Source organism: Euprymna scolopes, chromosome 19 (genome assembly GCF_053919585.1).
Source record: "Euprymna scolopes isolate OS-2025 chromosome 19, ASM5391958v1, whole genome shotgun sequence".
Classification (NCBI taxonomy): domain Eukaryota; kingdom Metazoa; phylum Mollusca; class Cephalopoda; order Sepiida; family Sepiolidae; genus Euprymna; species Euprymna scolopes.
Genome location: NC_136500.1, coordinates 149,026,744 through 149,039,103, shown reverse-complemented (window position 1 = coordinate 149,039,103; position 12,360 = coordinate 149,026,744). Strand labels below are relative to the sequence as shown.

At 30.9% G+C, this 12,360-nt stretch overlaps 1 protein-coding gene across 2 annotated transcripts in view; it reads left to right on the top strand.

The window, feature by feature from the left end:
- The window catches only part of LOC145240050 (SET domain-containing protein 4-like), a 64,967-nt gene that overhangs the window by 51,412 nt on the left and 1,195 nt on the right, over positions 1 to 12,360 (top strand). The window contains exons 5-9 of one of the 2 annotated variants that reach the window (XM_080103661.1): positions 4,460 to 4,634; positions 8,804 to 8,888; positions 10,135 to 10,221; positions 10,842 to 10,980; positions 11,550 to 11,940. In XM_080103661.1, the coding sequence (XP_079959787.1) occupies positions 4,460 to 4,634; positions 8,804 to 8,888; positions 10,135 to 10,221; positions 10,842 to 10,980; positions 11,550 to 11,609 (546 nt within the window). In that variant the 3' untranslated portion in view covers positions 11,610 to 11,940. Of the gene's footprint in view, positions 1 to 4,459; positions 4,635 to 8,803; positions 8,889 to 10,134; positions 10,222 to 10,841; positions 10,981 to 11,549; positions 11,941 to 12,360 lie in introns of those variants that run through there. The other variant, XM_080103660.1, reaches the window with a different exon arrangement.

The following is a 12,360-nucleotide window of genomic DNA, read 5'->3' as shown; positions in this document are numbered from 1 at the left end:
TAATTGGAAATGTTTAAATTTAATTAATGAAAACGGGAAAGTGTTTCATGAAATATATATATTTATTAAAAACAGAAAATGAAAATGACATATTCATAATTATTTAAACTGGGCGAGCGCCATTTGAAAACCAAAACATTTATTGTATAAAATTTATCAAAATATAATTTTAAAAACATTTATTTAAAAGTCTGTGTAAGAAAATATAATTTTAATAAAACAATTTTGTATTTTTTTTGTTATTTCCTACTTCGGTCATAGTTTAAAATATTGATTTCTCCTGATTTTGACAACAGGTGCCCCCCCCCCACCCCAAAATAGCATCTCCATTTTCAGCGATAAACTGTAGAAGTACCAAAAAACCTATTTGCCAAAGTTGAAAAATTATTCACAAATTTGAATGAATTTGATTTTGACTTTTAATTACATTTAATGTCTTTTTCTGCTGTTTTTGTTCCTTAACTGAGCACCTCCGACAGATATTTAAATATCGATTTTGCATTTATTTTTTTTTTTATAATCGGGTAGATTAGTTTCCATTCATTAATAATCTGCTGAAAACATAAAAACGACGAAAATTAAAAAATATATAAAAGGGTTGTATCGCTCTTACACGTGAACCCCAAAAAATCATATTTCACATTTTCTGTTTAAAGTGAAACACAATATTTTTTTAAATTTGACTATCTAAATTTTTTTAAATATTTATATGGTTGATAACAAAATAGCTCTAACTAAACATGTAAGAAATTTTTTTATAACCAGATTTTCAATTTAAAAAAAGTCAATCTGGAATAAAAATCAACAACAAAAAAAAACCGTTTGTTTACACTAGGCCATTGTTGATGATGATGATCATGATGATGATGCTGATGATGATGATGATCATGATCATGATCATGATGATGATGCTATTACTAATACTACATCAGTCTAGATTCAAAGTAAAAACGATTTTTCCCTCGATATTATGTTTTTAAATTGATACGTGCCAAAAGACAAAACAATATACTATTATTCTTTCTTTCAATGGATAAACATATAGTAAAAAGGTTGTTTTATTTAAAAGTGGGTGTCTGAAGAAAACTTTTTAAAAATTTTCCAAACTCATCCTGTTGAAATCTTTGGGTTTGTATTACTGTACACATAGATTCGAACAAGTTGTCAAAAAAACAAATATATAACAAATAAATGTTATCAAAGGCACCTCACTCCCTCTTTAACACAGTAAGTTCGGGAAAAGGTTTTATAACTAAAAAAATAGACAACATACTATTAAAAACCAGCCAAATATATGTCAACTTATGTCACGGTAACATATATTGAGCAAGTTTTAACAGTATTTTATCCAGTTTTTTATTTATAACACCTTTTCCCAAACTTACTGTGTTAAAGAGAGAGTCAGACGCCATCTTGAATTCTCCAATACATCGGAAAACACAGTATGGTTTTCGAGCTGAATAAACATGTTACATTGAATAAAAACACAAAAAATATATCCAGTTTGGTAGAAAAGTAACTTATCTTGCCTTTGATAACCCAAATTTTTTTTAACACAAAAAAAAAAAAACGATTGGTCAAGTATATTTCACGCATCTGAAACTATTTAAATCAACATTTTTCTGGCTAGTTTCCAAATTTCATAAAAAAATTCTTACTACAAAAACGGTGGGGGGGGGGGGTTACAAAATCTTATCGAAAACGCTGTTTTATGATGTTCACATTTTTATCACTTTATTTGCTTAAAACTTTTTTAAAAATCTAATGTACTTATTATTTATTAATTCATTTGAAAGTATGTTCAGTTCCGAACAAAACGATGGTATTTTGAAAATTTAAAACGGTTTGGTTTTTAAAATATGACTATTTTAGCAGAAACCCCTTGAAATCTGTGATCATCCAAAGCGTTTTATCGTCCGTGTGTATTGCTATAACTTGTTTACATTGAACTGTAGTTGGCTAGAAAGCAAACCAACAAAAGAGTTGTGGGACATTCACAGCAAGAACTCTAGTCATCACTACTTTTATTTCTGTTTATTTATGTTTAACTAAAACCAAACGGAATTTCCATGAACAGAGTTTCTTTCCCACTATCTAACATAGCAACAGCAGCAATCTTAATTCAATCGACTTTCCTCTTTTATTTTGATTACTGATAATAATAATAATAATAATAATGATAATAATAATGATAATAATAATGATAATAATAATAATAATAATGATAATAATAATGATAATAATAATGATAATAATAATGATAATAATAATAATAATAATAATAATGATAATAATAATAATAATAATAATAATGATAATAATAATAATAATAATGATAATAATAATGATAATAATAATGATAATAATAATGATAATAATAATAATGATAATAATAATGATAATAATAATAATGATAATAATAATGATAATAATAATGATAATAATAATAATAATAATAATAATGATAATAATAATAATAATAATGATAATAATAATAATAATGATAATAATAATAATGATAATAATAATAATAATGATAATAATAATAATAATAATGATAATAATAATGATAATAATAATAATAATGATAATAATAATGATAATAATAATGATAATAATAATGATAATAATGATAATAATAATGATAATAATAATAATAATAATAATGATAATAATAATAATAATAATAATAATGATAATAATAATGATAATAATAATAATAATGATAATAATAATGATAATAGTAATAATAATGATAATAATAATAATAATAATAATAATGATAATAATAATGATAATAATAATGATAATAATAATGATAATAATAATGATAATAATAATGATAATAATGATAATAATAATAATAATGATAATAATAATGATAATAATAATGATAATAATAATAATGATAATAATAATGATAATGATAATGATAATAATAATGATAATAATAATGATAATAATAACGATAATAATAACGATAATAATAACGATAATAGCGAATAAGTCAATTTATAGCAGACTCATTTTTTTTTTACATTTTGTTTTTTTCCTTTAATTTCCGAAAGTAACATGGCTGACTACTTTACTTACAACTGATATTTATGGCGACTTCAGTCTTATTGTGGGATGATAAACATGAAACTGCTAAAGACGTACACAAAATTATTGACAGAAGACACTGGCTTTTTTTTTTTTTTACACAGTGATCACCACTTATCAAGGCCCGGAAGCCACTCAGGGATAAGGGTTATTGCAAGTACATTACGTTAGTGTGGAGATTTGATGAAGTGTTTACTTAAGGGGGCGGTTCATTAGGAATTTGTTAACATTGGACTTGAAGACATCCTAGTTGTAGTCAGGTGGGAAGCAGGCAGACGGAACAGAGTTCCACAGGCGTGCAGTTCTAAGAAAGAAGCTTTGTTCATGGAATCCATGTTTTGATTTAGGCACAGATAAAGAGTGGGGGAAATTTTTCACAGTGGATTCGGCTAGACGGGTGTTTTTCGTGAAAGATTGGCGAGGGGGGACCAGAGATTGGAGTTCAGACGAGCACTTGCCATGGAAATAACAATAAAACAAGGATAGGCTCGCAACGTCTCTTCTGTGGGAGAGAGGTTGCAGGGTAGAGAAAAGGGCATCCCCCACTAAGCCACGAAGTCTATTTTGTACTCTGTCAAGGCAGGATAGGCTGTTTTTAGCAGCTCCTGCCCAGATATGGCAACAGTATTCCATCGTTGGACGTACTTGGCTTTTATATAGATAGAGAATTGCATCAGTAGTGAGATATCTTCTGGAGCCGTAGAAGGATCCCACCATCTTTCCAGCGACCTTGGCAACAGACTTGATGTACGTGTTCCATTTCAGATCAGGAGTAAAGGTCAAACCCAGAAGCTTGTCAAAACACGGGGCCTCACCCAGACGAGAGCCATCCATCCCAATTGATGCCAGATGGGGATCAGAGCGTTGATGATGTAAGGATAGGAGTTTGGTTTTAGATGCATTAAAGGTAACCAGCCACGTCTTCTCCCACTGAACCACGCGCTCGAGATCAGAGGAAAGAGAATTGGAGAGAACTTTGTCATTTACAGCCTTTGATGTGTTGCCGTAGATGGTCGTGTCACAACTGGAAGATCTTTCTAAGGCTATAAAAGATAGAGACCTGTGGAGGGAAAGAGCCAATTTGGTCTGAGCAACCTGATCAGTCTAATAATTTTTTTTTTTTTTTTTTTTTTTGCAATAATTTGTCAGAAATGCTTAGGTAAAATAAAAGAAATAGGTTTTGAAACCTTTTCCAAACGTTATTTCCTTTAAAATAATTTATCTTGACTATCGTAATGTTTACCTTTGAGATGAATTTTTTTATTTAAGAAATATTTTTTTTTTCTACTTGTTTTCACAAAACTAACTTCACATGTGACGTCATTTCTTTTTTTTTTTTTTTTTTTTTTTTTTGTAGGTTTCAGCCGGATTAAATTCTGCAACCAAAAGTTTTGAAATTGTCACTTGCAGCGGTTCACGTAAATATGAACAAGTTTTTATCAAATATGGTTGCCATAACAACACGGAACTTCTGATTGAATACGGATTTACCATTCCACAGAACCCATCAAATGTTTATGAATTTTCCCTCGGTTTGTTTTTCTTTTTTTTTTTATTCAAATCGGAAATTGATTGTCCAATTTTTGTTGCATTCTTGATAAGGAACTGTAGATATTATCCATCTCTCTGAGATCAATTTACATGATTTTTGGAATATGATATTTGGTTATAAGTCAACATCAGATTTTTCTGTAATTTTGTTTTTTTAATGTGAGGGGTTCTAGACAAACACGAAAAGATTTTTATGAACATTGAAACTCCTGAAAATACACGAAAATTAAAACAACTTTAAATCGATCAAATTGTTTTAATTTTAGAAAGAAAGAATGAGTAACTCAAAAGCGTCTGTTTTGTACGCTATTTTCGAATTTGCGACATGTTGTAATGCCTATGAATTCCCATTAATCAGATGATTTTCTATATAAAAATAAAACTTGATCAATTTACATGATTTTTTTTAATATAATATTTTAATTCAGTAACAGGTATGTGTACATCATACAGATTTATTTTTTGTTTTTTAATATAGATGAATTTTGGAAAAGTACAGATTTTTTTTTTTTTTTCGTATTTTTGAAGGAATTTTTTTTTATTCCCTTTTGATTAATTCAATTATATGTAAGGGAAATAATTAGTTTTGCCATTTCGTTTTTTGTTGGAGTAAGAGTTGTTTCCCTTTGGTATGTATACCGAGATACTGATTTATTCTTGTTGGTCCTGGATATGACCTTAAACTATATCCAGTGGTGAGGCCCCAGCTTGTTGGCTTTGGGGAGTGTGGAGCCACCCTTTAATTACCATTGCTCCCAGGTCCACTCTGACCCGGAGTGGTAGTACCTGTTAGGGTCCCAACTATGGGTTAAATAGAAACCGACTTGAAAACTACAAATATATTCTATTAAGAAAATTTTCAAAATCTTTGGATTCGGCATTAAATAACCTGAAATATGCCGTAAAACAAAAACAACCAACCGATTTATTTATTTACTGGTGGAGGAGGGGGGGGGGGCGGTCATAAAATACGCTTAAATATGATATTTTAATTCGTCCAAATTTCATACATTTTATATAGTGATTTCCAAAGTAAAAAAAAAAAAAAGTATTTGGGTGCTATCAGCTAGAATCGAAACCGAAATCAAACCCATAGTATTCAAAGCTGGTGACGTTACCACTGTATCAATGTGAGATGCATATGAACTGATTAAAAATGAACTAAAAGTAGTTCAGTGGGGGAAGACGTGGCTGGTTACCTTTAATGCATCTAAAACCAAACTCTTATCTTTACATCATCAACGCTCTGATCCCCATCTGGCATCAATTGGGATGGATGGCTCTCGTCTGGGAGAAGCCCCATGTTTTGATAAGCTTCTGGGCTTGACCTTCACTCCTGATCTGAAATGGAACACGTATATCGTCTGTTGCCAAGGTCGCTGGAAAGATGGTGGGATCCTTCTACTGCTCCAGAAGATATCTCACTACTGATGCAATTCTCTATCTATATAAAAGCCAAGTACGTCCAAGGATGGAATACTGTTGCCATATCTGGGCAGGAGCTGCTAAAAACAACCTATCCTGCCTTGACAGAGTACAAAATAGACTTTGTGGCTTAGTGGGGGATGCCCTTTTCTCTACCATGCAACCTCTCTCCCACAGAAGAGACGTTGCGAGCCTATCCTTGTTTTATTGTTATTTCCATGGCAAGTGCTCGTCTGAACTCCAATCTCTGGTCCCCTCTCGCCAATCTTTCACGAAAAACACCCGTCTAGCCGAATCCACTGTGAAAAATTTCCCCACTCTTTATCTATGCCTAAATCAAAATGTAGATTCCATGAACAAAGCTTCTTTCTTAGAACTGCACGCCTGTGGAACTCTGTTCCGTCTGCCTACTTCCCTCCTGACTACAACTTGGATGTCTTCAAGTTCAACGTAAACAAATTCCTGATGAACCACCCCCTTAAGTAGACACTTTAAATATCCACACTAACGTACCGTACTTACAATAACCCTTATCCCTGAGTGGCTTTCGGGCCTTGATAAGTGGTGACCACCTTTGTAAAAAAAAAAAAAAAAAAATGTACAATTTTTAAAATTTTAACTCCTCAAAACTATTTTAACTGGCTAAAGACCCATAAAAGCATGATCCATAAAAAATCCAATCATTTGAGGGCCTTAGCACCGCTTTTAGTTTCAGAAGGGATAGCGTTTGAAAATATGGAGACAGACATCGTACCTTTTATATATTCGATTAGTGAGAAGAGAAGGGGGCGTCTAACCTTGGCCGACGGTGTTAAAATACGCTTAAATATATTTTAATTAATGCAGATTTCATATTTATTCTTACAGACCTAATTCACTACTGAATCTATATATATATATATATATATATATGTATATATATAAAAGTGAACGTGTCTGTGTGTGTGTCTGTGTACATTTTCCAACACAATAACTCTGTCAATTTTCAGTCTACAGACTCAAAATTTGATATCCAGGGTACTGAGATTTGGGAAAGTCTTTGTAACCCGTTTTCGTCCAGAAATTTGGCTGTTAAAAGGTCAAAGTTCAACAATTTTACTTTTGAGAACTCTACTAAACTCCTCTGCCAATTTTGGGTCTAAACACTTGAAATTTTAGATATAAGTTCCTTGGACATGGATCTAACTTAACTTGATTTGAGCCCCAAACAATAAATGTTAAGGGGTCAAAGTTAAGAAAATTGACCGCCTTTTTTTTTTTTTTTGCTCAACATACACCTCTAAACACCCGGGCAACGCTGGGCTGAAATGCTAGTATTATATAAAGTACCGATTTCAAAAGTTAAGAAAAAATTACTTGGGTGCCGTCGACTAAAATCGAAACCAAGATATTTAGTACTCCAGTCACATTCTCTACTGTTTGAGCTATCGACAGATAAGAAGGATTTAAAATTAAACCACTTTTAGCTATGAATGAATTTGCGTTTCAACTTGCGGATATATGTCTGTACACGTTATTCATGCAAACAAAATTTTTACTCGTCATAAACCATCCTTGGTGTATGATTACTATTTGCTGTTAATTTCAGTGTTATCATGTGACCAATAGTTTAAGGGTTTATCGGTTAAATATTTTCACACCTACTGTTTTATTTATATAGAAAACGAATGCTTTTATTTTTTTCATTAAATTCATTCACGAATCAAGCAAACTTTGGTACTCTTGCATAATTTGACCTGGATTCTCAGGAATTCCCGTCAAGCATGGATGGGGCGAGACAGGCAATCAGCGGTTTCAGCCGAGCGTTGTTCAAATGTTGAAATGCTAAATCGACTTTTTATGTTTTATTTACATCACCGACAAGGAGGTTTTTTTTTTTTTTTGGTGACGTACCAAATCGCAACACCGAAAGCCTCCTTCCAAACACATATATTCTGCTGGTGACTACAGTCGTATATCCGACTGTAGGAAGGGCCTTTAACAAATTAGGAGGAGAAGGATTCCACTAACCACCTGACAATAAATCATAAGTATGCATTTTGTAGACCCTGCGACGAAGGTAACAACGAACCACGTCGGAAAGATGTGGGAAGGAAGCAAAACAGTGAAACATGAATGCGGGATCAACTCGGAGCTTCTGAGTACAAAAAATTCGGAAACGATCGTTTTGTCTCCATCAAAATCACATCTCGCAGATTTTATTGTTTATTCTTAGACCATGATTGTTTAGAACAATTTGATGCCAAATGCATCACCAGGTTAATTCAACTTGCTTTCTTCCTAAAAGCAATAGCCATTCTTTTCTTAAACGTTTTCTCACTTAATTGATGTCATTGAAAAAAGGAACGTTTCTGCTTTGCTATTTCAATCCAAAATAATTTTTTTCTCGTCATTTTTATTTGGACCTGAAATCATTTTCCTGTTTTTCAAATCAGCGTCTCACAAATTATTAACATTAACAGATTTATGAAAATTTCTTTTTCCTTAACGAAGATTTCAAATATGTTGTCTAATCCAAATTTTTTGGATTTTTGTCTTCGATTTTCGTTCTTGAATGGTTTTCAGTCTTTGTCAGATTTATTTAAAATTATTTCTCGATGCGTTTAATCTTGTGCCCACCTCCTTCACTCTCAAATTCCTTTCTATTTTACTTGCCTGGTGCAAGGCCATAATATTTGAGCACTGAAACTGCCGTGCAATGTTTGATTTTATTTTTATTTTTCAGATGACATCCTGATCATTGCAAAGAATTTGAACGTCACTCATCTCGTGCAAAAAGAAAAAATATTTTTATCAAATCAGTTTGAAACGTAATTTTTTTCTTTTTGTTTTTTTTTTTTTTTCATTTTTATTGATTTTTGTGGACTTTCAACTTTCTCATGATTCTTGCTTCCCTTGTATTATCCTTTAGTTCTCACATTCTAGGAACAATGTTTCTGACAAAAAGGGGAAGAATTGCTGTTGTCTGGGTCGGAATCCGTCCATCTTATTGTTGACTAGTTTTGGATCTTGATTTTTTTTTTTTTAAGTCTTTATATTAAATGGCTACATGCCTTGTTTTGATTTTTAAAAAAATTACAAAGAAATAAAAAAATTTTGTGTCTTTTTTAGATTATTTTAAGAAAAAAAATTAAAAAAAAAAAAAATTACAAAGAAATAATTTTTTTGTGTCTTTTTTAGATTATTTTAAGAAAAAATTTTTTAAATAAAATAGATTGAAAAATTGTAAGAAAAAAATTAAGAAAAATATTATTAAATAAAATAGATCGAAAAATTTTACTTAAAAATTTTAAGAAAAAAAATTTAAGTAAAATAGATCGAAAAATTTTAAGAAAAAAGTTTTTAAATAAAAAAGATCGAAAAATTAAAAAAAAAATTTTAACAAAAATTTTTTTTAAATAAAATAGATCGAAAAAAAAAGATCGAAAAAAAAAAAGATCGAAAAAAAAAGATCGAAAAAAAAAAGATCGAAAAAATAAAAGATCGAAAAAAAATGTGTGTTTTTAGATTTGGAGTTGTTTTCCTTTGAATCATTGTAAGTTTGGAAGAAAATATTTTTGTTTTGTTTCGATTTTTCAGACATCTGTTCTCATCTTGAGTGTTATTTTCACGACGTTTCGGTTAATATAACCTCCGACCTTCTTCAGGTGTATCTTGTTGAATTTGGGAATCTTTCTGAATTTCGAATGGAACTCTTTATTTAATCCACGAGCATAAAATGCTCTTGCTTTGTCAGCCACAACTCAATAGAAGTCCTAACTAATTCACAGTTGTATTCTTAGTGTCCGGAACGAAATCATGCTGCCCCACCATTTCTTAAATAAAGGATCGCATTCAAAATCCATGCAGATTCCAGAGGTTGGCAAGATACAGCTGGGGAAAGTCAAAGGTTACATCGGAAAAAATGTGAAAAAAATAAAACTCAAAGACATGAACAATAGTCGAAGGAAGCCTCTTGTTTTGAAATGACAAAATCTAATTTTCAAATTTAATGTTTTTAACAAATTGACATCTTTATGGGTCATTTTAAAATCTTTTGCAAATTGTTTGTTTCAGTGGCCTCAATTGCATAGATGATGATGTCTTTTTCTCATGGAAGCTGTTGGCTGTGATACACATTTTATCCCTCTCTTGGCCGAAACTGTAAGCTTGCTGCAGTTGTTGTTTACATATGCTCCGATTTCTATAAGCGCTTTACTTGACGTTGGGGGCTTGTCCAGAATTTCCGTTTATATTAAAAAGCAAAAATAAAAAATCCGTATGATGTGCATACCATGATGAAACGAAAATATCATATTCCAAAAATCACGTAAATCGATCAAGTAGTTTTATTTTTAAATAAGAAAATCAAATTTTATGAGCATTCTAAGAATGGCCATCTCAACCACCATTTAAAAAATTTTTTTAAACAGTTCAGATAACTCAGTAATAATTCATACTTATTAAATTTATGGTGTAATACCTACAAATTCCCATTAATCACTTAAAATTAGGTTTACTTATTTAAAAAAAAATTACTTGACCAAGAATGATATTTTTGTTTCATCACAAGTATGTATATCAGATATTTTGCTTTATTTTTAGTTTTTAATAAAGGGAGATTCTGGACAAGAAAGAGGGGGGGGGGTCTGTCCTTAAATAAAAATGACATTTTCCTTATTTAACATTGTCAAAGTTTGAACCTCAAAACTGAACAATTGTTGAAAGAGAAAAAGAAATGTTTATTTCCTTAAAAGTTTTGCTATCTTATTCTTTTTTTGAAGACAAAACTGGAAAAGTTCTGTGTCGACCGTTTCTCTGTTTTGCTTACGTGGAGAAAGTAAACATTTGGCAATGCGCCTCGTCCAATTAGCCATTGAAAATCTTCAACAGCACCAATCGCAAAATGGCAAAGAATCCACGGTAAGTTATATACTCGCCCCCACTCCCCTTACTCAAAAAAGGTGTCCATGCAAGCGATTTAAACACACACAGCTTGCAACAGATAAGGCAGTTAAAGTATATCATTTACAATTTGGAGCCAGACCCACAACATCCTACAAGTGTTTTTCTGTTACAATCAAATCATTTTCAATTTGGAGCCAGACCCACAACATCCTACAAGTGTTTTTCTGTTACAATCAAATCATTTTCAATTGTCCGTTTCCAGGTCATTGTTGGTCTTTCTCTTCTTTTTCCATTTCCATTGAAACACTTGATTGCCGATTCTCTCTAGGCCAGTCTTAGAGTTTGTCTGAGTAAGCCTAGACATTGTTTACAGATTATTAACGATAATACCTGTTGGTTAGTGAAATCTCTTGACTTCTTAAATAATAATTCAATCACTCCATTTGATCGACAGAATCTTTCTAAGGCATTTTCTGATTTCTTAACTGATTTTGAGATGCCAAACTTTATTACCTATAACAGTGTGTTCGAGATGTTATAAAATGATAATTTAAATTTGAGGGTGAATTTGCTGTGTTTTCCAGATCTTGCAGAAATGGTCAAATGCTACTGAGGCCGGATTTATGCTGCACTGCAACTCATAGTCCATACTTTTCTTGTTTATAAAGTTGTTGAATTATAATCTTAATCCCAAAGTTTTATTATTTCTATCTTGTATGCCGGCTTGATCGAACCCTAACCCTAACACTGCTGTTGTTGATGCTATATGCAAGCAATTTAGGCATATCATTCAATTGACCCGAAATATCTGAAATATTCACGACATTTTATTATTTTTATCAAGTCAATTATTTTTGGTGTCTTTTTAGGTTTATAGCTAAAAACATATTTGCCAAAAATTGTCTTTTATTATTCTTTAGAGAAACAAAAAATTGTTCCCAAAAATGTTCTGACTAAATAAAAAAATTAAAAAAATGACTGTTTTCTTTAAAACAGTCATTTTTTTTTTTTTTTTTTTTAGCACAGTAACAAATCTGCACGACATTGAAGTTGAATCATAATTCGGAAATCTTTGTGAAAAGCAAAACATTTTTTCCAGACGTAAACTAGAACAGTAAATAAAATATATATACCAGTAAAATTAAAAAACAAAAAATAGAAATAAACTATCCCTTTAAGTTTGAAGGGAAACAAAAAAACGTTTGTTTTTTGATATGCTAATTTTTTAAATAGTGAATGGCAATTTCAAATTATTAAATTCTGCCAAAACCAGGAGTCAAGATTAAATGTAGCAACTTAAAAGATTTTGTAAAACTTTTTGTAAAATTTTAAAAATTGCAGAGAAAATTTAAATTTATAGAATGCAATACAATGTAGCAGTACAAGAGATGAACA